Genomic DNA, 27,266 nt, shown 5'->3' on the forward strand with positions numbered 1-27,266 from the left:
AGAGTCAACCAGGATAATTGTCAAAAACTAGGCACTTTCTTGTTGGTTGGAAGCAAGGCAGAAGATTGAGATTTATGTACTTGTGGTAGCTGTCTATGGAAAGTAGTCTGAGGAGAATTAGGAAGCTGAGGAGATCTAGAGTAAGGTTGCCATCTACATCTATATAAGACTGAGGGTAAAGCTGTGATGGTTAGTACCTGCAATGAAAGAAAGTGGATGATCTTTTCTTTGAGGAAGAAGTATCCGAGATGGAAGCATTACGTTCTTTGAAGGTGGTGCTATCCTCTTTAGTCTCAGAAATAGTAGGCACGTAACCAAGCAATTCTTCTTGATGTTATGAAGACTACACTAATTCTTGAAATAGTTATCATACATAAGTATTCTTAATTAAATTTCAAAGTACATTCTTCAATATTGTTGAGATGGTCTAAAAGAGGTCCAGTACGCAACAAATCCAGTACCTTGTATAACTGAGTATGTTGATAAAGAATGACTTATAATTGGTGAGCTGTTATGTGTTGAGCTAACATAGCACTAAAGTAAACCTTTCTTACCACAGTGTCTAAAATCTTGGGATCTTTCCCCGGTGAATACTGAAAAGATGATTAGGTAGTTTTGCTCTTTTTTAATACTGCTTCTAAGACCACAGAATGATGCAGTAGCTGAGGCTTATGTCCTGGAGCTGTCTGGACCTTATACTTGGCATCAAGATGCTTAGATTTAGGATGACTAGAATAAGGTGTTTGCCTTATCCTATTCTGCAGACCTTGAAGAACTGATTGAATAGGTGCCAAAACTGAACTCTTAGGAGTATCAAAATCTTTGCTACCTGTGAAGCCCTCTTGCAATGTTAAAGCAAGCTCCTTTAATATTTTTTTAAATAAATTTAACATAATTGGTGTCCACTAAGGAAATATCCTGTTGTGCTGATCAGTTGACAGGCTGAGCTTCATTAGTTGAAATAGTAGATGGTAGAACCTGTGGAGAGTGTTCAGAAAGAAGAAACCTCTTCATCTGAGGAATGTAGTAGAGTGACTAGGGGAGTCTCACCATTGAAGAAGTAACAAATGAGGAGGGATAGATGACGCTGTAGATAGAATAGGGACTGCATGAGACAGACATGGAAGAATAATCTGAGAAGGTAGGACCTGTAGTTGTTGAAGAGAGTTACTGAATGTTTTGAAAAAGCTGGACTAAAAGTAGTGCTGCATCCTGTGTAGTCTGTGCAGATGAAGCAGTTACAGGTGAAGAGAAATTTTGCTGATTAGTAGCAGAAAGCTGCATAGGCTGAGCAGGTGGTATAGGTTAGACTTTGAGGGTAGAAGATTTTTTCTTTTGAGGAGGAGATAAGTTTGTTGTCTGAGATGAACATAAGAACTGCCATCTCCGGATCAGACCCATGGTCCATCGAGTCCGGCGATCCGCACACGCGGAGGCCCAGTCAGGTATACACCTGATGTAGTTTTACCACCCATATCCCTCTATGCCTCTCATAAGGAGATGTGCATCTAATTTGCCTTTGAATCCTAGCACAGTGGATTCCTTAATAACCTCCTGTGGAAGAGCATTCCAGGCGTTCACCACTCGCTGCGTAAAGCAGAACCTCCTGACATTTGTCCTGGACTTGTCCCCCCTTAGCTTCAAACCATGTCCTCTTGTCCGTGTCACGTTGGACAGTGTAAATAATTTGTTTTTCTGCTCTATTTTATCGATGTCTTTCAGTATTTTGAACGTCTCTATCATGTCCCCTCGCAGCCTCCTCTTCTCAAGGGAGAACAGTCCTAGTTTCTTGAGTCGTTCCTCATATTCCAAGTTCTCCATACCTCTTATTAGCTTCGTTGCTCGTCTCTGCACCCTCTCCAGCAGTTTTATATCCCTCTTTAGTTTGGGAGACCAATGTTGGACACAGTATTCCAAGTGTGGTCTGACCATTGCTCTATAAAGCGGCATTATGACTTTCTCCGATCTGCTCATGATTCCTTTCTTTATCATTCCTAACATTCTGTTCGCTTTCTTTGCCGCTGCCGCGCATTGTGCCGACGGCTTCAGGGTCCTATCTATCAGTACACCCAGGTCCCTTTCTTGTTCGCTCTTACCCAGAGTTGCTCCTGACATTCTATACTCGTGTTCCTTATTCTTACTGCCTAAATGCATTACTTTGCATTTCTCCACGTTGAACTTCATCTGCCATTGCTCTGCCCATTTCTCTAACTGATACAAGTCGCTCTGGAGTTCTTCGCTATCTTTCTGCGTTCTGATTGTCCGGCATAGCTTTGTGTCGTCTGCAAACTTAATGATCTCACTGGATATTCCGTCTTCAAGGTCATTGATATAAATGTTAAATAGGATCGGCCCAAGTACCGAGCCCTGGGGCACACCACTAGTCACTTTCTCCCAGTCTGAGAACTTCCCATTTATGCCCACTCTCTGCTTCCTGTTTTCCAGCCATTTGCCTATCCACCTGTGTATATCTCCCTATATTCCATGGGATTGTAGTTTCCTGAGAAGTCTTTCATGCGGAACTTTGTCGAATGCCTTCTGGAAGTCCAAATATATTATGTCCACCGGCATTCCACTATCAATTTGCTTGTTCACGGTCTCAAAAAATTGAAGCAAATTCGTTAAACATGATTTCCCTTTCCTGAACCCATGTTGACTGGGTTTCAGCAATTCGTGTATATCTAAGTGCCGGACTATGCTATCCTTGATCAGTGCTTCAACCATCTTTCCAGGGATAGACGTAAGGCTCACAGGTCTGTAGTTGCCCGGTTCTCCTCTTGATCCCTTTTTGAAAATTGGCGTGACGTTCGCTATCTTCCAGTCATCTGGTATCTGTCCAGTTCTGATTGTCAGATTGGCGAGTTTTTGCAATAACTCTCCGATTTCAACCTTCAATTCCTTTAAGACTCTCGGGTGAATTCCATCCGGTCCAGGGGATTTGTCACTTTTAAGTTTGTCGATCTGGTAGTATATCTGGTCCAAATCTATTTCAACTGTGGTGAGGCTGTCTTCTATTACTCCACTAAACACTTTCACAGTTTCTGGTATTTTTGCGGTATCCTCCTCCGTAAAGACGGACGCAAAGAAGGAATTTAGTTTGTCCGCAATTTGTTTATCTTCCTTAATGTACCCTTTTCTTCCCTGATCGTCCAGGGGTCCCACCGCCTCTTTTGCGGGTTTTTTCCCTTTCACGTATCTAAAGAAGGGCTTGAAGTTTTTGGCCTCTTGCGCTATATATGAAGTAGAAGAAGGAATAGAATGACTAGAGTGGTGACTGTATGTGGAGAGGCAGCTGGTGCTGATAAAATTGTCGATGAGATGTCAGAACGGTGAGCCGAAATTTCAATTGGTCTTTTTTGTTGTGTTTGCTTCATCTTGTGAAAAGTTTTTTCTGATGAGAACTTAGCCCTGAAGAGGAACAATGCAGAATTAGTGCCATTTCCCATTGGTGCTTTAATGGAGCCTTTGAGGATAGTAATGGCAGTAGCGTTTGCTGCAGAAGAGATCTCTGGTACTTTGCAAAGGTCCTTCAGGTCGGCACTGTCCACATTTAAATATTTTGAGGTGGTGTTGAAGAGAAAAAAATTCTTCGAACTCAGAGAGAGAGAGGGAGAGAAGGCAGCGCAGAAGAAAAAAAATTTTTTAAAACTTTCTCAGAAGCAATATCACCACCAAGATGGAAGGAGGATGACCTGCTGATTGGACTAGGTTTGTTCCCAGTAATAGAAATATATTGTTATTTGCCATGAACTCTGTAAATAAGAATGTAATATGGTGGTGATGAAGAAGGGAGAGATGCATGGGGGAGAGATAAAAGGGAAAATGTTGAATGTGGGAGAAATGTTGAATGTGGCAATAGAGGAGGTGGGTCTAATCTCAATCTCTCTCTCTCGCTTTTCACACTCCCTGTGCAGTAAAAGAGAGGAGTGAGGGACAGATGGTGGACAATGAGAGAGGAGGAGATATGTTGGACATGTGGATGGAGGAAAGAGAGGAAGAAATAGTGTGCAGGAGAGAAAGAGGGAGATGGTGAATCCAAGGGCAGAAGGGAATGAGGATACTGTACGATGGGAAGGAGAGTGGAGGAAAGAGAGTAGGACAAATGCTGGACCATGTTACGAGGGACAGGATGGAAGAAAGGAAAAGCCAGAGAAAGAATGAAAGAAAAGGAGATTATGCACTTATTTATTTAAAACATTTATAATCCACTTTTCTCCAAAGCGGTTCACAGCTTCACATACATAATCTTAGGTGCATACATTTTAAAAGAACCACATACAAGCTATAGATAGGTAAGACATTCTAGACAGTAGGGTTATTTCACTTTAGCCGCATGGCTGCAGAAGGAATCCACTCCAGATTTTTCACTCTGCCTCTGGACTCACTTCACTGAACAGTTTAGCACCTTCTACAGTTAGTACCCAAGCACAAGAGAGCCACCCAATCCTCGTGAAATAGAGGCACCTGTTGGAACAGGCTTAAACAAATTATTCTGCTCAAACATAACTACACAGTACCATTAACTGCCAACACAGGCTTCAAAGGAGCTCAGAACTACTCCCCAATAAACTGAAATATATACAAATTCTTCCCAGCACTGAAGGGTCGATAGGCATCCAAGAATTAGCTTGGAGAAGCATAAACAGACTGAAAACTAAAAGCAGTCGCAGTAAAGGCAGGGCGGGAGTCTAGAATGTCTCATCTATCTCCTGGAAAAGAGTTTAACAGGGTAAGTACATAATCTCCTTTTCCAGCGCAATAGGTGAAACATTCTAGACCAGCGGTCTCAAACACGCGGCCCACATGCGGCTCTCCAGGTCTATTTTGCGGCCCGCGGTCTGGACGCGATCAAGACAGCATTTCTCTTCCCCCTTCCCTTCCTTTTGGAGCAGCAGCGTGTCTGGCCGGCTCAGTCCATCGTTCCGTTCAAAGCCGCGAGTTGGCGGCTCCTCGCGCTATCCACTCCTGCATCGGAAGCCTCTCTGACGTCACAACATCAGAGAGGCTTCAGACGCAGGCACAAATCTCGCGAGGAGCCGCCACCCGCAGCTTTGAACGGAAAGATCAACTGAGCCGGCCAGACACGCTGCTGATCCACAAGGAAGGGAACGGAACGGGAGGGGAAAGAGAAATGCTTCTGCTGCATAGGAAAGGGGGACCTAGGGAAATGCTGCTGCTGCTGTACTGGGAAAGGGATAGGGAGGGAAAGGGGAAGAGAAATGCCTCTCCTGCACAGGAAAGGGGGAAGGGAAATGCTGCTGCTGCACAGGGAAAGGGAGGGGGAGGGAAAGGGGAAGAGAAATGCTTCTGCTGCACAGGAAAGGGGGAAGGGAAATGCTGCTTCTGTTGCTGCTGCACCCAATTGGGGAAAGAGAGGGAAAGAAGGAGAAGGGAGAAGAGAGGGAAAGAAGGAGAAGGGAGAGGAGAGGAGCAAGAGAAGCCAAGTTCAAGGGAGGGAGGGAAGGAAAGGAGATATCAGACCATGGAGGGGGAGGGAGAGATGCCAGGGCATGGGGGAAGGGAAGGAGACAGATGCCAGACTAGGGTAAAGAAAGGAAGGAGGGAGAGAAAGGAAGAAAGGAGGGAGAGAAAGGAAGGAAAGAGATGCCAGACAATGGAAATAGGACGGAAGAAGAGAGAGATAGGAAGGGAAGGGAAGACATGGAAATGTAGATTTTGAAAAGAAAGCAGAAAAATTGAACATTAAGTTAATGCCAAAGATGGATGCAAGGCAGAACGTGAAGACGGAGAGAAAAACAGTCAAAGGACAAGAAGGCCCTGGAAACATAGTTGAAAGTACAGAAAAATAAAGTCACCAGACAACAAAGGTAGGGAAAATGATTTTATTTTCAATATAGTGATTGAAATGTGTCAGTTTTGAGAAAGAAAAGCTATTAAACTTTAAATGTGAGGGCTGTAGAAAAAATAGAGTACTTGGAGGGCCGCAGAAAAAATAGTTAATGTCTTATTAAAGAAATGACAATTTTGCATAAGGTAAAACTTTATAGTTTATATATCTTTCCTTTTAACTGTAAAAGGAAAGTTTTATAAACTATAAAGAGTTTTACCTCATGCAAAATTGTCATTTCTTTAATAATACATTAACTATTTTTTCTGCGGCCCTCCAAGTACCTACAAATCCAAAATGTGGCCCCACAAAGGGTTTGAGTTTGAGACCACTGTTCTAGACAGTAGGGATGTACAAAAGCAGTCCCCCAAAATGCTAGGGTGGGCAAGCTGCACCAACCCTCAAGACCAAGGACCCAAAGGTGGAGTCTTGTCTTGCCACCATGTCCACTCTAAAGAACTTGGCAAACGTGTGCAGAGAAGACCACATGGCTGCTCTGCAAATCTCCTCGGGAGAGACAGATCTAGCTTTGGCCCATGAAGAAGCCACACTCCTGGTAGAATGTGCCTTAAATGAAACAGGGGACTGTTTCACTAAAAGAATGTAGGGCCAACAAAATGGCCCTCTGGATCCATCTGGTGATCGTGCTCTTGGAAGTGGGAGCATCCTGCTTAACTGAATGAGTCAGCACAAACAGATGGTCAGAAAGATGAAACTTGTTGGGGACCTCCAAATATCACAGAAGAACTCTGCGCACATCCAATTTATTCAACAGTCAGTCCTGTGACTTGGAACTTGTCGGTTGAAAGGCAGGAAAACAGATGTCCTGATAAATATGAAACAAACAAAACCGATACTGCAAGAAAATGTACAGGGTACAAACACTTATTAAAATAAAAACAAAATGCATGAACTGCATAAAAAGTATGTATCCAAAACAACTGGTCCCAATATTCCTGTGGACCGGACCCGACTGGATTCCTGTGGACCGAAACACTCCTTCCTCACAGAGCGCAGTGCGTTGTACAGGAGAGTTTTATGCCTGTTCATTATCGATTTAGTTTACCTTATTCATTCTGATTTTCTGATACTCTGTGTACCAATAGTAGGGACCCCTGAGGCAGGAATGATTCTTCCTAACACAGACTGTGTCGGATTTGGTCCACAGGAATATTGGGACCAGTTGTTTTGGATACATACTTTTTATGCAGTTCATGCATTTTGATTTTAGATTTTTGTTTTTGTTATTTTAATAAATTCCTGTACCCTGTACATTTTCTTGCAGTATTGTTCTTGTTTGCTTTGTTGTCTTTTTACTGCAAGTCCTGTTGGTTTTTTTGTTTGTTTTGCTGATTAATATGAAAAGCAGAAACCACTTTAGGGAGGAAGGAACCGTCCAAAGAGAAATCCCCATCTCCGAAATACGGAGGAAAGGGTCCCTACAAGACAAAGCCTGCAGCTCCGAAATCACAAAGTGCCAAGTTAATGGCGACCAGAAAATCTGCCTTAAGCATCAAATCCAAGAGGGAAGCCTTCTGCAGAGGCTCATAGGGAGCCTCTGTAAGACTAAACAATACCAGGTTAAGGTTCCAGGAAGGGAACAGATGCTTAACCAGTGGGCAAACACAAAGAGCCCCCTTCATGAATCTTGCGACATCAGGATGAGACGCCAAGGAGGTCCAAAGCTCCCGGGATCTAAAACAGGACAGCTCGGCCACCTGAACCCAAAGAGACCTGAACGGTGGCCAATCCAGGTCACTAGTACCTGGCCAAAACCCAAGGAGTAGCAACATTCCATGCTACCAATCCAGGACAAGCAGTGGCTCCCCCAATGTCTTTCTCAATAACAGACTATGGACTTTTCCTCCAGGAACTTGTCCAAACATTTCTTAAAACCAGCTACATTATCCGCTCTTACCACAACCTCTGGCAATGCGTTCCAGAGCCTAACTATTCTCTGAATGAAAAAAAAATTCCTCCTGTTGGTTTTAAAATTATTTCCGTGTAACTTCAACAAGTGTCCCCTAGTCTTTGTAATTTTTGACGGAGTGAAAAACATCCACTTGTACCTATTCTACTCCACTCAGGATTTTGTAGACTTCAATCATATCTCCCCTCAGTCATCTCTTTTCCAAGCTGAAGAACCCTAACCGTTTTAGTCTTTCCTCATTTAAAAGGAGTTCCATCCCCTTTATCATTTTGGTCGCTCTTCTTTGAACCTTTTCTAGTGCCACTATAACTTTCTTGAGATAAGGAGACCAGTTTGAACGTAATACTCTAGATGAGGTCGCACCATGGAGCGATACAGGGGCATTATAACATTTTAGTCTTGTTAACCATCCCTTTTTAATAATTCCTAGCATCCTGTTTGCTTTTTTGGCTGCTGCCGCATATTGGGCGGAAGGTTTCATTGTATAAAAGGCAAATGGACAGAAGTCGCTTTAAGGAGAATTTGCAGAAGACAGGAAAGCAAAAAAGAGACACTGGAACCAAGTTGATGAAAAAATAAATATCCAGACAACAAAGGTTAAAAAAAATTATTTTGAATTTATTGACAACGGTTAGCGTAGGGAATGTGTATAGCAGATGTCTTTGTATTGTGTTCAATAGAAAAGGAAATGCATTTCTATTTCTCTACTGTCGAAATACTTGCTGAGTTTAATGTCTTTGGGTTCCCAGTTCAATTTTTGTCTACATATTTTTGTTTCTAATTAGTAATCCCTTGTTCTGAATTTGGTGTCTGTCAGTGTGATAATAATGGTAGGGAAGCTTGGAGAAAAGGCATCTACTGTAACTCTAGGAACATGCAATTAATTGTTACCAAATCATGTGCTGTTTATCTTACCTATATTGTGTACCCCTGTAACCTGTTCTGGGCTCTTTGGGGAGATTTGGAAAACAAATGAATAATAAAGGGGGGGGGGGCTTCATTTTCTGTCCTAGGCACCAGCATGTCCAACACTGGCCCTGAACCCTACTGTAGCTGGTAGGGATCTCCAAGCACCGCAAGCTAAAGACCTCCTCCAAAAGGTATCAAGAACTCCCTTCTACCAAGCATGGAAGTCACTGACAGCATCCTTGAGCCACTAAGGTGCCAGCATCTGAGGCTCAAGGATATTGCTGCTGCCTGCCAAGCTTAGTAAAATAGAGTTTTGGTCACCTTCTGAGTAAGTCTTCAATTGACAGATCTTGGGTATTCTCATCGGCTAGAATATTTTATATTTACATTAGAGGCTATAGCAGAGACCCATTTTACAAAGTATGTATTCTTCTCAATTAATATTTCAAAATTTATTAATTTGGCCAGGGCTAGTGTCTTGGCTTATTTGGAAATGTTAATTGGGAAAAATGCATACTTTGTAAATGTGTCTCTGCCAGAGTCTCTAACATACTTCAGTAGCTTAATTAAATGAAATTACTTCTGAAGGTTATGGGGACAGGCGGGAATACTTGCAAGGACAGATTTGATTTCCGGTCCTGTGCAACTCTCTAATCCCAACCCCCAGTTTGGGAAGCCCTGCTCTACAGACTACTTCCTTTTAAGTCACACTAAAGAATTATGTTAAGATAACCAAAATCTGCAAATATAGTCCAGCCTTACCTGTTTTGCTACTTCCCTTAAACAAGCCACACCTTGCTCGAAGTTGGGAAACACTACTGAGCCATACTTCTGATATTCAGGAACTGGTCGTATTTTAATTGTAACTTCGGTAACCACTCCAAGGGTTCCTTTCAAGGAGAAAATATATATTTACAAACACATATATAAGCCTGTTAGTACTGTCTCACTCAAAAAGACAATATAAAAGCAACAAAGCTTTTAGGCTAAATTTCAGAGGACTGTAAAAAGAAATGCTCTTTTCAGTTAACTCTGAAGCATACTTTTAAGCCAACACACAAAAGCAAAAACTTGTCTTGATAACTAGAATTATTTCACTCCATTTTGTTAACAACATTTTCACTTTTTAGTGCTATTAATATTACTACTACTACCTATTATGATCCTCAGTCAGTATTCCATTCTTTTCTCTAAAAAGCTGTACTGAAAATATAGCATTTAATAATTTGCTACTAGCTGAAATCAGTGAATCTAAATTTATAAAAGCTGAATAAAGATATATAGTTACTCAAAAGACGCCACAAGATTGCAGCAGGGAGAACAAATAAACTACATTTCATATGGATTTTTTGGGGGGGTGTTTCAAGAAAGGAAGGCACGTTTCAATACATTTAAGTGTACAGTGGCATTTTATGGCACTGCGGTTTAAAAAAAAAAAAAAAAAAAAAAAAAAAAGAGTTCCCTCTACTATTGAGGACTTCTCTTCAAAATACAATCTTGGCTATTCTCCAAAAGTTTTCCACAAGCAACTATTCTAATCTTTAATCTTTAATATATACGACCTTTCTGTGGACTTACAGACTAAGTTTTGTGCATGGGGCAATGACTTGCCCAGTGTCACAAAGAACTGCAGTGGGAATCAGGCCCAGTTCCCCAGGTTCTCAGCCCACTGCACTAATCATTAGGCTACTCCTCCACTCAGGGGTCTACTGCATTGCTGGGCAACACTTGAGTACCTGATTGTAAAACCGCTTAGATAACCTTGATAGGCGGTATATAAAATCGTAATAAAACTTAAAAACTTAATAAAGCTTCCTAAATAAAGCATAATATACCAGTGAACAACAAAATATGTTTAATGATTATTTTAAACTTATTACATGCCACACGGATCTCAAAGCAAAACAACTATGAAGAAAATACAATTGATGCTGAAAAACAATCAATGACAAACAGAATTCATATAAACAAATATGAGGGTCATTTCATCAATAATGCACACTATGTTTTAATTTACATGTTTTGGGGGTTTTTTTTTTCAAGTATTTCTTTACAATCCTTCAATATAGTCTTCCTACTTTGCAATGACCGAGTCCCAATGTGTGGGAAGCTTCATTATTCCATCCAAGACACCATTTTTGTTCAGTTGCCAAATGGTTCGGGTACTGGTGGAAAAAAGCTCTTCCAGAGATGCAAAACGATATACACGCATAGGTTGTTTCAACTTTGGAAAAAGGTCGAAGTCTGGTGGACTCATGTCTGGACTGTAAGGAGCATGAGGTAACACCTCCCAGCCGTATTTGCGTAGTTTTTCCAATGACGACATTCCCTATGTGCAGGCGAGTGTTGTCATGAAAAATGAGTGGCCCAGCCAAGAGCAACTGAGGTTGGGTTTTGTGCATTTTTCTGCGCATTTTTTGCAAAAAATCACGATAATACACTGTTGCGACATTTCTTCCACATGGAACTTTGTCTGTGATGATGATGCCTTCATGATCATAAGCAAAAATCATCATTTGTTTGTCTTTTGATTGAGCTGATTGAAATTTTTTTGGTCGCAGGGAATATGGAGCTCTCCACTCGTCACTGAAAAACTTCGCAAATACGGCTGGGAAGTGTTACCTCATGCTCCTTACAGTCCAGACATGAGTCCACCAGACTTTGACCTTTTTCCAAAGTTGAAACAACCTATGCGTGGACATCGTTTTACATCCCTGGAAGAGTTTTCTTCTGCCAGTACCTGAGCCATTCGGCAACTGAACAAAACGGTGCCTTGGATGGAATAATGAAGCTTCCCGGATGTTGGGACTTGGTCATTGAAAAGCAAGAAGACTATATGGAAGGATTGTAAAGAAATACTTTAAAAAAAAACCCATATAAACTAAAAAAATAGTGTGCATTATTTATGAAATGACCCTTGTATAATAGAAACTTTAAAAAAATGGAAAAATTATGTGAGTATGGCTCATGGGTTCTTTGCAACCCTTTATGTGCATGAGTGTGTCTTTGATCTGGATTGAAGAGGTTGTTTGGATGGAGTTGTTCTTAAACAGTCTGTTAGTTTAAAGCAAAAATGAAAATCTACCTGTCAATTAGATGTCACTGTCAATGTGAAAGATTTGAAAGAACGCATTTTACAATTAACACACAGACTTCCCCCAGCAAGACAACAGGTGTTTCTAAACTACTAAGAAGTCATAATCAACAGCCACTAGCAAAGTACAGTGGTGCCTCACACAACAAACTTAATTCGTTCCAGGAGCAAGTTTGTTATGCGAAAAGTTCGTTATGTGAAACGCGTTAAGCGCAGTGACTAACGACTGCCTGCAGTGCCTGCGCGGAAGGATGCAATACATCGGCAGCGATCGTGGAAGCTCGGGCAACTTCGTTGTGTGAAACGAAGTTCGTTGTATGAATCATGACATGAAGTTCGTTGTGTGCAGCGTTCGCTGTGCGAGGCGTTCTTTATGCGAGGCACCACTGTACATAGTTGAGTCACTCTCACCATACACAGCAACTATTAACAAAATTATATGGTATGGTCTTTTTTTATCAGAATTCCTATGTTTTTTATGAGCCCTCTCAATTACAATTTTTCCTGGAAGGGAAAGAAGTCGCAATGTTTAGTTCTAATTGATTTCGATTTGCTGGGTCTAAGTATTTAAAAAGATGAATCACTACCATTATATATTCTTTTTTCCCTTTTTCTTTATATTGTAGAGGAATCTCGGCTTCTGATATTTGAATTGTCCCCTCTAAATATAAGGACTATTAAGGAGTTTTCTTGCATTGTTAAATTTACTTTAATGTTTAAGACTCTTCCTTTATCCTTGTGGCAACACTCAGTTTTCCTATACATTGAAATTTTCTTTGATGTATATATCAATTATTTTTTAAAAAGCCTAAAAACCAAAGCTATATGGTCAATTTACTATAGTTCACTGTAAAATTTACAAAGAAAGCACAGTTACAGGTGTTATCCAAGGACAGCAGGCAGATATTCTCACATGCGGGTGACATCATCCATGGAGCCCAGTATGGACAATGCTAAAGTGTACCGTCACTTTACGCTTTTGCGAAGTTTTGAGACTGCCCTCACCGCGCAAATGTCTTCCCAGTCGACATCGACTCACGGTTCCTCACTTCCGTAAGCAAGCTAAGAAGCCAACCAAGGGAGGTGGGAGGGATGTGAGAATATCTGCCTGATGTCCCCAGATAACACCTGTTATGGTAAGTAACTGTGTTTTATCCTAGTACAAGCAAGCAGCATATTCTTACATGTAGGACTCCCTAGCTTTCTAAATGGGTTGGAGGGACAGTTGGCCATCAGGAAGAAAATAAATTCTGTAACCGGATTCTAGACAGTAGTGAAATGTAAATGTGTGAATTGAGGACCAAGTAGCTGCTTGGCAAATATCTTAAATGGGAGTGGAACGTAGAAAAGCCACTGATGTTGCCAAAGCTCGAACCTTGAGTGCTATGACACGTCCCTCATGCTGCAGCCCAGTCTAAACATAGCAGAAGAAAATGCAGGTCGCTAACCATGTGGAAATACTTTGTTTGGTTACAGGCAAACCCAATTTGTTAGGGTCAAAAGAGATGAACAGTTGAGGTGAAGACCTGTGTGGCTTAGTCCTCTGTATGTAGTAAGCCAAGGCATATTTACAGTCCAATATATGAAGATCAGTTTCTCCAAGGTGAGAATGAGGCTTTGGAAAGAACACAGGTAGCACAATGGATTGATTCAAGTGAAATTTCGTAACAACGTTTGGAAGGAATTTGGTATGAGTTCTAAGAACCATTTTATCCTGAAGAAATACTGTAAATGATGGATCACAAACCAATGTCAGTAAGTTCACTCACTCAACGAGCAGAAGTGACAGAGATCAAGAAGACCACTTTCCAAGTGAGAAACTTAATATGAGTAGATGTTAGTGATTCAAATGACGGATTCATCAGACTGCTGAGAACTACATTGAGATCCTAGATAACTGAAGGCGGTTTTAGTGGAGGTTTTGAGTTCAAGAATCCTTTCATAAACCGGGAAACAAGCAGATGAATGGCTAGAGTTTTATTGTTGAACTCTAATCAAAGTGGTCTTGTCCAGAGTTGGACAAATGAAGAAATAGAAGATGTGGAGAGATCCAGGTGATGGAGATTGCACCACAAAATGAAGAATGTTCATTTGAGTTAATAGCAGTGCTGAGAAGTAAGCTTTCTGGAAGCAGCTATAATGGCTTGTACTAGGTCAGAAAAATTAAAATCTGCTGAAGTCAGGTCGTAAGGTACCAAGCTGTTAGGTGCAGAGATTGCAGATTGAGATGTAAGAGAGATCCTTAACTCTGAGTGAGTAGAGATGGAAAGAACCGTAATGGGAAGAAGGTACTACTTCTATGGCATTTAGCTGAAGTAGAGCTTCAATTTCCTGAAGAAGAAGGGACGACTGCTGCGATGTGAAAGAGGACTCTCTCAGAGGGTTGTCTGGAGGCATGGTGTTGATATGGAGAGAGTAACCCCCTCAAATGATTCTCAGCACCCAGGTGTCTGTGGTAATGAGAGTCCAACGATGATAATAGAACAGAAATCGACCTCCAATAGGTCGTGGAAGAGGATGAGACAGGGAGACGTTGACTATGCCCTTCAAAAGCAGGTCAAAAGACTGGGCTGGTTTCTGGGGAGCCGAAGACTGAGATTCTTGAGCCTTCTGTTGCTTTTGCCTCTTTAGTGGTGGAGGCTCAGAAGAGGCAGCAGCAGCAGGATAACACCTCTTATAGGTATATGAAGTAGACCTCTGAGGTGACTTAGAGGGTTGTTATTTAGTTTTAAAACCAGTTAGAGTGGTCCAACTCTGCTCATTGCAAGTAAGTCTTTGAGTGGCATCCTCAACTTTGCCACCAAAGAGTTCTTCTCCTAGACAAGGGATATTCGTCAAACAATCTTGTAAGTTAATGTCCATATCAGAGTCCCTAAGCCATGCCAACCGTCTCATGGCTATGGACATTGCCAATGCCCTGGATTATGCATAAAAAAGCATCAAAAGTGGATCTAGCCATAAACTTTCATGTCTGAAATAAGTTGTATATGGTTTCCTGAAATTTCGACAGGTGATCAGAAGGAATATATTGTTGAAAATCAGTCAACTTCTTTAGGAGTTGTTTTAAATAAAATGTCATGTAAAAGTTATAGTTAAGAACTTTATTTGTTAACATGGAGCTTTGATTAAAAAAAAACATCACCCAAATTTGTCCATGGTACGACCCTCACAGCCTGGAGGAGCTGTCGCATACACTCTGGAGCTAGATGACTTTTTGAGTGTGGATTCTACCAAGAGAGACTCATGAGATAACTGTGGTTTATCAAAACTAGAGCAAGATTGAATCCTAAAGAGAGAGTCAATTTTCCATGGAGCCATAGTGGTGGAAAGAGGTATCTCCCAGTTCTTAAACAGAGTTTCTTTAAGTAGGTTATGTAGAGGTAATTTAAGAAGCTCCTTCGGAGACTCATCAAAATCTAAAGCCTCTAAGAGCTCTGCTCTAAGCTCAAGGTCAGATTCCAGCTTAATTGGTAGAGCCTTTCCCATTGTTCTAATGAACTTGGTAAAAGAGAGTCCCTCTGGAGGAGATCTATGCCTGGGAGGTGGAAGCGATTGCTCTGAGGGAATTCCATAAGACTCTGGGGTTGACAAGGTAGGCTCATTATCAGTATCAGAATGTTGAGACAAATCTGAATCAATATCTGGTGCAGCAGGTGACTCTATGTACGAAGGAGATGAAGCCTGTCTCTTAGATGAAGGAGAATGATGAGAGCATCGAGTATGACTTCTCTTGTGATGTCGGTACCGCGATGATGATGATGAAATATGTCTGGAGTGCTTGGATCTGGATCTACTTTGGTAGGAAGAGGAATCAGTACCATGAGAATCTCATTTAAATTTAGTTTCCATGCACTGGCTGCCCATTCAAAAACGCTGCACCTTCAAGGCCCTGGTCCTCGCTTTCAAAACTTTCCATGCAACGATTCCGTACTACATGAAAACTAAACTACAAATCTACTTCCCAAAGTGACCACTGAGGTCCCAAGGAGAAAAATGACTTACCATACCTCCTGGCCACTCCCTCAAATCTGAAACAGCCCGCAAACGCTCGTACTCACATTTCATACCCAGACTTTGACACACCATCCCCCCATCTGTTAGATCACTAGATGGACTCTGGAACTTCAGGAAGGTTGTGAAAACCTTCCTCTTTACAAACCCAGCGCCTTAAAGTCATTCACCCAGAAATGCCACTCAGTCAACACACCTATGCTACCTATTCTCATCAGATGCTACTTAGTGCATATGTTTTATTGTCATGTCTATATTGTAAATTATTGTCATGTCTATATTGTAATTTATGTAAATTATGTCATCTCTGTCCTGTCTCAATTATTATGGATGTACTTTGTAACCCGGGCTAAAAAAAATTGAATAAATAAATAAATAAATGTACGCGGTCGGAGCCACAGAACTGCTAATTGATCATTGAGCAAAGGAAGCTGGTGGGACTTACAGTTTTAACTCTTGCAGCGAGGTGAAAATATCACTCGAAAGTGCAGAGGCCCTGAACAGTCAGCATACTCCCCCAGGTCCAGAGTCGCCACCACCTCTTGATCATTGTCCTCCTGCATGGAAGCAGACTCTGCCAGGGAGACTTCATCCTGGGATAAAAGTGACATGAATTGGACTTCCTCCCAGTCCATGACAGACTAAACCTCCTGGTCCAAGTCTGTGTCCTCTTCTGGTCAATGTGCCTGTAGAGGGGAGAACCCCTGTGCCACTGCCATTGGTGCACTGCTAACAGAAACTGAGGACCCTGGGCAGTTCAAATAAGCATTCCACATAAGGCTCACAGAAGCCTTGTACTGGAGGACTTGCCGACCCTGGCAGGGACCCCCCTCCTGGTTTTCCTGGGCTTTGCAGACCCCACAGGACTGTGCTTGGCTAATACAGATTTGGAGGGTCCTAGAAAGGGTATCTTCCCCTGGGAACATGGCTCCTGCAGATCTCCAGCCCTGGAGATCTGAGCCCAAGGCTCCCACCCTTCTCCCATGCACTTTGTCACACATGGGACATGGACGCTCCTTGGTTGCCCACCCAGTGCAAACCCAGCATGATGTAGGGGTAAAAAAAGGCCTGAGGAGTCCATCCCAGTCAATTTTGAGCAAAATCAAGGGGGCATTGAAATAGATGGAGGCAAAAGAAAAAAAGATCATTTAAAATTCAAGATGGCCACTGCCAAAAACAGTCCATGAAGACTTTCCTGAAAGAAAAAAAAAAAAAATCACAGGGAAACAGGGTTTTAGAGGTGGGGAACCTGGGTTCCAAGGTCAGAAACCCTTAAATTCAACTTTTAGGGATCCCCCACCCCCAATTTTCCCTATAGGTTTCAACAGCCTTACACATTGTACCATGTGGTATTTATTTATTTAATTTGTTTTCATCCCATTTTCCCAAAGAGCTACGACCAGGTTACAGGTTAACATCTAATATAATAAAAGACTAAGCCGCGTATGCGCACTCCCAACTGCGTTGTCCGTTTTCCGTGAAATGTAGGGCACCTCAGGTAGTAGTGCGCATGCGCGTGAATCTCTCTCTCTTGCCAAGGCGAACAGTAGGAGCAGCTAAGTTTTTAAAGTCGTGAAAAGCTGTCGGCCATGAAGTATGCAGGCGGCATACTTCACGACCGACGGCTTTTCAAACCCCCCCCAGCACCGCCATTGCTGAACCTTTGAAAACCTTCCACCCCCACCAGCACTGCCGGCTGCGGTTAAGGCGAGAGAGAAAATAAGAAAAGGCATGATAAGTCTTTCATAAAAACTACAGAGAACTTAACCTCCAAAATGAAGGCGGAATCCATCTTGCAAGGCTTTACACAAGATGAGATAGAATGGGTTAGTGGGGCCTTTAGCCGAGATGCTAGGTAAGGTATTGCTGTTGGTCACAAGACAAAGGGAAAGAGTTACCGAATCCCTTATCAAGACAGAGGATGAGGTAGAGCAGTCCCATTCGGATATCCAGGCGGAAGAAGGCAATGTCAGCCGCAGCGGCTGTAGGCCGTGGTGGCTGCAGGCTGCGGCGGCCGAGCATAGAGCCAGGCCGAAGTTTATTTTTTTAACTTCAAAGACGCTGCAGTGGCTCCTCTCATGAGCCGCTCCTGCGTCGGAGAAGGCGGCGATTGTGAGAGGAGCCGCCGGGAAATTACACTGCTGGGGGCTCGGGCTGATAGGTCCGTGCAGGCTCCTCTCACGGTAAATGGAGGGAGAGGGAATGCTGCGGCTGCTGGACAGGGAAATAGGGAAGGAGATAGGAAGAAAGACACAGGGGCAGGGAGAGAGACAGAAAGACAGACAGACAAAGGAGGCCAGGGAGGGAGAGAGACAGAAATAAAGACAGACATATATTCTACCACCATCGGGAGGAAGGGAGACAGAAAGAAAAGAAGAAAGATACAGGGAGAGACAGAAAGAAAGACAGACAGACAAAGGGGGCCAGGGAGAGAGACAGACAGAAAGAAAGACAGCAGGACAGAGAGAGAGAGAGACGGAAATAAATACAGACAGACATATATTCTAGCACCCGTTAATGTAACGGGCTAAAATACTAGTATATAATATACTGTTAGCAGGTTACAATTTGTCATAATTACAGTATGAGTTTTTTTAGTACAAGCTTTTATCCTAACGCAACATACACTAGGAATCTAATATGGTGGTATTCAAACTTTGGAAAGGTAAACTTAGATTTTAGTAGGTTATATTTTTGTAGTTTTCTTTTTTAACTCAGCAAAATCAGTCAGGCAATAGTGTAACCTTTAGAGTCTGTTAAGGTTTAATACAAAACAGAGTTTTAGCCTAGATTAATGATTTAGGTTGCATTTCAGGGCATATAAACATAATAATAATAACTTTATTCTTTTATACCGCCATAACAAAAAGTTCTAGGCGGTTTACACTAAAAAGAGCTGGACAATCAGCGAAATACAATAATACAGTAAAAAATGCAAATATTTGTAAAATAGAATTTCAATAATAAAACTCTCATTAAGTATTGAACTTATCGAAAAAAAAGTGGTCTTTATTAATTTCCAAAAACAGCAATAGGATAACATAGCTTGCTGAATACATTTACCTAACCAAGATTGTTGCCTACCAGCTTGAAATGCTAGGGTCCTATCTAAGAAGGTCTTATATCTATACCCATTAATTTTTGGATAAGCAAATAAGTAGATGTTCCTAGTTTTTCTTGATGGTCTATGCAACACAAAATGAGAAAATAGGTAAGCTGGAGACAATCCCGATATCAGCTTAAAGCAGATACAGGAAAATCTGAATACTATTCTTGCCTCCAAAGGCAGCCAATATGGGCTAATATGGTCGTTCTTTTTTTTTAATCAAATAGCTGTATTCTGAATTATCCTTAATTTCCTTAGAATTTCTTTGGGTGCTCCTAAATAGATGATGTTACAATAATCTAAAATAGATAAAACTAATGCCTGCACCAATAGTCTGAACAATAAAGGATCAAAATAGGGCAAAAATAGCTGTTGAGGAAAGGCTCTGTTGTTAATTTAATTCCCTCCCACTCACCCCAAGGCAGAGCTTTTTGATTTATAGGCTCTCCAACCACTAGGAACAGGGAATTACTTTGGTAGGATTTTTCTGCCCTTTCATTTTTTTTCCTTCCAGGTTTAAGTACTTCTGCACCACAGTATGGCTGGGAAACATCGTATCACCAAAGCTGCTGCTCAGGTTACAACCTCTGTTTCTGTGGTATCTCTCAGAGAGAGAAAGAGATAATGGTTAAATTCGTAGAGCAGCTCGGCTATAAAGACCAGAATTACTTAATGCTAAGCTGCTTCAGATAAATAAATTACTTCTGCACCCAGCGTACAAGGAGCTACAAGGCTTATTGCCTCAATGCATTCCTAAAAAGAGTGAGACTCACACAGCATTTGAAGAAACTGAACAGAACTGTAATTTATTGCGTTAGTACATGCAGCTTCACAGCTATGAGGACTCATGCCCCAGGACACTGTTTAAGGTAATCTTTTTTTAAAAGCACTATATTATTTTCTTCAGCTTCTCCAAGTTTAATGCCACATAAAGGGATTAAGTAGATAAAATGTCATTACCATACTCAATGAAGATAACATATGAACATAAGAACATAAGCGCACTAACTGAGACTAGACATATCAATGTGTGTCCTTGTTCAGCAGGAACTTATCTAACTTTGTCTTGAATCCCTGGAGGTTGTCTTCCCCTATTGTCCAATTAGGCCTTGTCACAAAATCAGGTGAAAGGGAAGACATCTTCTACTCAGCACTGACCGGAACAAGAGTTTGTCAGCCACTAGAGAAGCTGTAACTTATGTCGGCAGCAAAAGTTTCCTTCATGTGATATGAAAACCAGGTCTGGATAAAAGTCCTGTTCCTTCACTCCCTGGAAGAGAGCTAATCACAAGAGGTAACTTCTCAGGTCTTAATTATTATAAAAGAAGAGCATGGAGAACACCTATGATAAGATGCGAGTTCACCCACATCCTAACACAGACTAAATTATAATTAGCACGTTTTCACTTGGATCTCGTCAGATGACCTCTCCAGACCAATCCAGAAACAGAACTTAGATGAATAGCCTTTCTGTTTAGAGTCTCGTACAATCTGAAACAGAGGCGCCTTTGTTAGATAAGACCAGCACAGGAGCAATTCCTCCCCCAAGATTCACACAGGCTAAGCATAAAGGCATAGACGGCTGTCCTTGACTAGAATATAATTCTGGTACATACCCAGAATGCATCAGGCAGAAACAGCAAAGATGTATTCTTCTTTCTCTTCTTGCTAGGTTCAGGCTGGAATGATTTCTTGCAAATAATGGTTCAGGCTTGATGATATCAGAGAGGCCTAACCTTCAGGTGTAAATAGGGAAACATCCCTATACTATGACAGACTCCGGAAGAGCGTTCCAGTTTTCCACCACTCTCTGGGTGAAGAAGAACTTCCTTACGTTTGTACGGAATCTATCCCCTTTCAACTTTAGAGAGTGCCCTCTCGTTCTCCCTACCTTGGAGAGGGTGAACAACCTGTCCTTATCTACTAAGCCTATCCCCTTCAGTACCTTGAATGTTTCGATCATGTCCCCTCTCAATCTCCTCCGTTCGAGGGAGAAGAGGCCCAGTTTCTCTAATCTTTCGCTGTACGGCAGCTCCTCCAAATCCCTTAACCATCTTAGTCATCTGGATCCTTTCGAGTAGTACCGTGTCCTTTCTTCATGTACAAGAACCAGTGCTGTATGCAGTACTCCAGATGAGGGTGCACCATGGCCCGGTACAGCGGCATGATAATCTTCTCCAATCTGTTTGTGATCCCCTTCTTTATCATTCCTAGCATTCTATTCGCCCTTTTCACCGCCGCCGCACATTGCGTCAATGGCTTCATCGATTTGTTGATCAGAACTCCCAAGTCCCTTTCCTGGGTGGTGGACATCCTGTATTCGTGCATGAGATTTTTATTACCAACATGCATCACTTTACACTTGTCCACATTGAACCTCATCTGCCATGTCGATGCCCATTCCTCGAGCTTGATTATGTCACGTTGCAGATCTTCGCAGTCCCCCTGCGTCTTCACTACTCTGAATAACTTTGTATCATCCGCAAATTTAATCACCTCGCTCATCGTACCTATGTCCAGATAGTTTATAAAGATGTTGAAGAGCACGGGTTTTGAAACGTCCAAGAAGAAACACATTTTTTGAGACACGTAGTTTTGCAATCTAATGTGACTTCACTACCAGCTTTAAACTCAGCTGTATTGTCGGTTCCCTGACGCAGCAACGAAACGTGCACGTCGGAACCAGTCACTATTCAAAGTTAAGTCATTCTGTATAATTTATAAAAATTTATGAGAATATTAATACTTCTAGCATAGCCTTTTGGCTAGCGTACTAATAGAAAAATCAAAATCAAAAAATTTTTTTGAACACTGCAATGATTGGTAGGTGAGGCCGAGCAATCAGCCTTCATGTCTCTGAGCAGAGTTCTAAGCAGAAAATAAGCTTACTGACCATATTGATGAGTGTGGTGACTTTATTTTGTTCTACCAATACAGGGCAAGCAGTGGCATCCCCATTGTCTTTCTCAATAACAGACTATGGACTTTTCCTCCAGGAACTTGTCCAAACATTTCTTAAAACCAGCTACGCTATCCGCTCTTACCACAACCTCTGGCAATGTGTTCCAGAGCCTAACTATCCTCTCAATGAAAAAAAAATTCCTCCTATTGGTTTTAAAATTATTTCCATGTAACTTCATCAAGTGTCCCCTAGTCTTTGTAATTTTTGACGGAGTGAATAACTGATCACTTTACCTGTTCAACTCCACTCAGGATTTTTTAGACTTCAATCATATCTCCCCTCAGCCATCTCTTTTCCAAGCTGAAGAGCCCTAACTATTTTAGTCTTTCCTAATACTAGAGGAGTTCCATCTCCTTTATCATCTTGGTCGCTCTTCTTTGAACCTTTTCTAGCGCCACTATATCTTTCTTGAGATAAGGAGACTAGAATTGAACGCAATATTCTAGATGAGGTCACACCATGGAACGATACAGGGGCATTATAACATTCTTAGTCTTGTTAACCATCCCTTTTTCAATAATTCCTAACATCCTGTTAGCTTTTTTGGCCGCCGCCACACATTGAGCAGAAGGTTTCATCGTATTGTCTCCGATGATACCCAGATCCTTTTCTTGGGTGCTAAATCCCAAGGACCGTAGCATCTGGTAACTGTGATTCAGGTTATTCTTCCCAATGTGCATGACTTTGCATTTGTCCACATTAAATTTCATCTGCCATTTGGATGCCCAGTGTTTCAATTTCCTAAGGTCCACCTGCAATTTTTCACAATCCACATGCGTTTTAACAACTTTGAACAGTTTAGTGTCATCTGCAAATTTAATCACCTCACTCGTCGTTCCAATTTCCAGATCATTTATAAATAAGTTAAATAGGACCGGTCCCAGTACAGACCCCTGCGGCACTCCACTGTTTACTCTTCTACATTGAGAAAGATGACCATTTAACTACCCTCTGTTTTCTATCCGATAACCAATTCCTAATCTGCAACTGAACTTTGCCACCTATCCCATGACACTTTAATTTTCTCAGGAGCCTCTCGTGAGGAACCTTATCAAAAGATTTCTGAAAATCTAGATACACTATATCAGGGGTGCCCAATATGTCGATCACGATCAACCGGTCGATCGCGGAGGCATGCAGTCTCCCTTCTCTTTTTTTTCCCCTCCTGACCGGCGTGCAATTAATCCGCCTTGTGGAGAACACCAGCCAATCATAATTCACTTTTTTTCCCCTCCTGACTGGCGTACAATTAATCCGCCTCTTGGAGAACGCCGGCCAATCAGACTGCTGGTAGGGCGGGGTTAGAAGGTCAGCGAGGGATGGAGCTTAGCGCTCTACTACGCAAGCCAGAAGAGGTGCGCAGATGTTTGGGCAACCGGCGAAAGCACTTCCAGCTATGGGCCGTTTGTTGACTGTGAAAACCACCTGTTGTGGTAAGAGCCGAGGTTGGGAAGAGTAGCTTTGGGACACAGTGCGAGTCCCTTTCCTAGAAACAAATTGGATATCAGAGGACCAGTGGCGTACAAAGGGGGTTGTGGTCCGCCGCGGGTGCATGCCCTAAAAGGGTGTACAGCCAGCCCACCGGGTCCGGAACCACCCTCTCTGCTCTGCCGCTGCTGCTTTCCAGAACCAGCAGCAGCGGCAGTAAACTTTAAATTGAGTTATCGTGGGACCTTTCTGCACCTCCCCACGGCTGCCGGTCCAAACTCCCCCTCCACCCCTCCCCGGACATCACTTCCTTGTTGGAGCAGCCGCAAGGAGGTACAGCAAGGTCCCGCAAAGACTACCATATGTTTAAGTTTACAGCACCGTGTGTCACTTTTCTTACTGGAGCTGGAGTTCAATTAAATAAATTAATTGGCTGTGTGTGGTTTTTCAGGTTGCAGTACTATGAGACTGGTGTTCGCTGACCACATAACTCACTCCTGAGCCAGGGTTGAAGGATGATCCCACAGTTGTAAAAATATCAGCATAATAATAAACTTACATCGGCCGGGTGTGGTTTTTCAGTTGGAGCTTGCTGTGATCTCATGTGTCAGTTCGAAGGTTGCAGCCTGCAGCACTTTAAAACTGGCCAAGGTGACTTTATTAAACTGTTTAAGTGCTGCAGCCTACAAAATCACACAAGGCCAAAACGAGGAGGGTTTACTACCAAGTGCTTAAGGGGAGGAGCAAAAAGCACTGCCCTACCCCTGGCTACAGCCCGGTGAAGTGAAATGTGGCCATATGGAGCATTTGTTTTTAATAAATTATGTTTTGCATATTTGCTAGTCCTGCTGTGTGCAATACAGCAATCACACTGCCCTGCTTTTTTTTTTTTTTAACCAGTGCTGGGATTTAGAAAATAACCCATTGCTCCCTGATCTGCCAGTAATGGAATCTGAATGCAGAGAGAAAAGCTCAAGCCTTACCCTGAAAACAGATGGGACTAGCAGCAGAGAGAGAGAAGAGGAAAGAGAGACAAGGAGAAACTGTAAAAAAGAAAGGCACCAGGAGAAGAGAGAGGGAAGCTCAGCCTTCCCACTATAGCAGTAGCTAGCCTAGTTTTATACTAGCTGATCAGGTTATGCTTGAGAGCTTCAGGTCTGGCAGATCCCCAGCTCATAATTAGAACCTTGCATAATATGGGTCACTGGCAAGGCTGAACCATTGATGGTTCTCCCTACAAATGGGAGCCCCCTGCCTTCAGTTTGCACTTGCATTGCTTCACTGGGTCACAGCTGCAGAGTTACCGGAGCCCAGATAAGCAAACATCCAGATGATAGTTTGGGGTCAGAGGAAGCTAGGACTGGAACTTAGCTGGAACAGGGCAGGTATGGCACAGTAAAGAAGTGAGGCTGAAAATCCAAAACAGTATGTGGCCTAGCTGGGAAACAGCAACAAGGCAGAGTATCATGTATACTACAGGAGATGTACGCTATGGAGGGTGCTAAAAAACGTGCTACAATTTTGTAAAAAGGAGGGGGGGGGTAGTTTGTGATTATATATTCCATACTGAGCGAAGGTGTTTTCTGTGTTCTGTATGTACAAAAGATGGTTCTCTGTTAGCACCGACTGTGCAGATCAATCTGTACTAGTCTGGCTTATTTAGCTTTACAATGGGTGTATTGATGTTCTACTGCTCACTGCAGTATGTAAGATGTTGCTTTTTCCTTCTTGTGCGATATGTGGTTTGTTACTAAAAAGCATGCTTTTCATTTAAGATGAGGGGGGGTGTCAAAAACTGATGGGCCCCGGGTGTCACATATGCTAGGTAAGCCACTGCAGAGGACTGGATTAGACCCTGCATCCCAGCCCTGTTTCATGCTGTTATTCAAGGTAAACAATATATATTTAAAATATAAAGTACACTCGGTATATATATATATATATATATATATATATATATAAATAAATATATGTTTAGCATTTTTATTGTTGGTAGATCATTTTGACTTGGTCATTTTAAAAGTAGCTCGCAAGCCAAAAAAGCGTGGGCACCCCTGCACTATATCCACATGTTCATTCACACCTTCAAAGAAGTCAAGCAAATTGGTGAGGCAAGATCTCCCTCGGCTGAACCCATGCTGACTCCATCTCATTAAATCATATTTGCCAACGTGTTCCACAATTTTATTTTTTATAACTGTTTCTACCATTTTGCCCGGCACTGAAGTGAGGCTTGCTGGTCTGTAATTTCCTGGATCTCCCCTGGAGTCCTTTTTAAAAATCGGTGTAACATTGGCCACCCTCCAATCTTCAGGTACTACAGACCATTTTAGCGACAGGTTACAAGATCACTAACAGCAGGTCAGCAATTTCATGTTTGAGTTCTTTTAGTACCCTGGGATGTATACCATCTGGTCCTGGCGATTTTATCATTTTTTAACTTGTCAATTTGGCTTAGTACATCTTCCATATTCACCGAGATTTCTTTCAGTTCCTCCACATCATCACCCTTGAAAACCATTTCTGGTTCAGATAGATCTCTTACATCTTCTTTCTTAAAGACCGAAGCAAAGAATTCATTCAGTCTTTCCGCTATGACCTTATCCTCCCTGAGCGCCCCTTTTGCTCCTTGATCATCCAACGGTCCCACAGATTCCCTCACAAGTTTTCTGCTTTTGATGTACCTAAAAAAATTGCTATGAGTGTTTGCCTCTTTTGCAAGTTTCTCTTCATATTCTTTCTTAGCTGTCTTTATCAATGTTTTGCACTTAACTTGCCAGTCTTGTGTTTCTTCTTATTTTCTTCATTCAGATCCTTTTTCCAATAATTTTTCTTGCCAGGAGAAGCCTCCTCTTGTACCTTTGGCTTCCAGTTGTATGTGAGCCTGCCTCAATAGGCATTACATGCCCTTTAGCTACTGGAACTTTTCTCCTTTCTTACTACCTTAAGTCCTTCTTGTCTAACCACTATCTACAGGCAATAGTTTTTTTAGGTATTCAGTGTAAGTGTGTACAAGTCAGCAGGTGCAAGTGCTGCTTTTACACAACTAAAAGGGACTATACATATATATTCTGTCTGCTTAAGAGGTAGGGCTTGCTCAAAGGTCTAAAATTTAAATATAGAGAGATCATTTAAAACTAAATGTTCAGCAAAAAACTATTTACCCCCTAATTCTGTATAGTATACCAAAAGACAATTGCTGCTCAAATGGAAGTTAAGAGCCAAAATGGGGGTGAAATGGCAACAAGTACACACTTTACTTAGGTGCAATTGTATAACTTGTTGCCTAAGTGTTCTAATTTTTAACTGCAAAGGTGACGTGGACATGGGAGAAGGGGAGAAAGGGCGAGTCACTAGTTTTCCAACTATTTCAACATGTTCTTTATTAAATACTTTCAGGCATCTGTGTGATCAATTTAGGCACATCCATTTGAATATGCCATAAAGCAAGCATAAGTGGCTATGCTTAAATTTAGGCACCTAACTGTGGATTTGAGCTAGGGTAGGAGCACAAATTTGCCATTACAGAATACTAGCTTAGCACCTAGATTCTGGGCACTTAACTTTTAGCGCCTTTTATACAATTGCTCCCCACAAGCCTTTTTTTTTTTTTTTTTTGTAAAGAACACTTCATATGAAAACCAGTTTAAAAACAGAGAAATCAGATTGCTTTTATTTTGTGTACCTTTTCAAGTAAAACTTGGTTGATGTGAGGACCATTTTACTCCCCCTCAAGATGGTAAAAGAAGACACTAGATCCCTGCTACCTTGCAAGCTTTTGGACCCTATCCTTCCTTGGTTAATAAATTTCCCTTTTTATTATTTTTTTGCCATTATGAAACAGTACTATTGAGGTGAAGAGACTCTAACCTTGTGAAACCTTAAACACTGGTTCAAGGCCAGAACACAGTACAGGGGTTCAAGGAAGGTTTAGATAGGTTCCTAAAGGTTAAGGGGATTGAGGGGTACAGATAGAAG

General features: G+C 41.9%; 1 protein-coding gene across 1 annotated transcript in view; it reads right to left on the bottom strand.

Moving 5' to 3' along the window:
- The window catches only part of AGPS (alkylglycerone phosphate synthase), a 300,029-nt gene that overhangs the window by 117,360 nt on the left and 155,403 nt on the right, over positions 1-27,266 (bottom strand). The window contains exon 11 of the mRNA XM_033946176.1: positions 9,450-9,577. Within this exon, the coding sequence (XP_033802067.1) occupies positions 9,450-9,577 (128 nt within the window). The remainder of the gene's footprint in view (positions 1-9,449; positions 9,578-27,266) is intronic.

The sequence above is a fragment of the Geotrypetes seraphini genome, chromosome 5, assembly GCF_902459505.1.
Source record: "Geotrypetes seraphini chromosome 5, aGeoSer1.1, whole genome shotgun sequence".
Classification (NCBI taxonomy): Eukaryota; Metazoa; Chordata; class Amphibia; order Gymnophiona; family Dermophiidae; genus Geotrypetes; species Geotrypetes seraphini.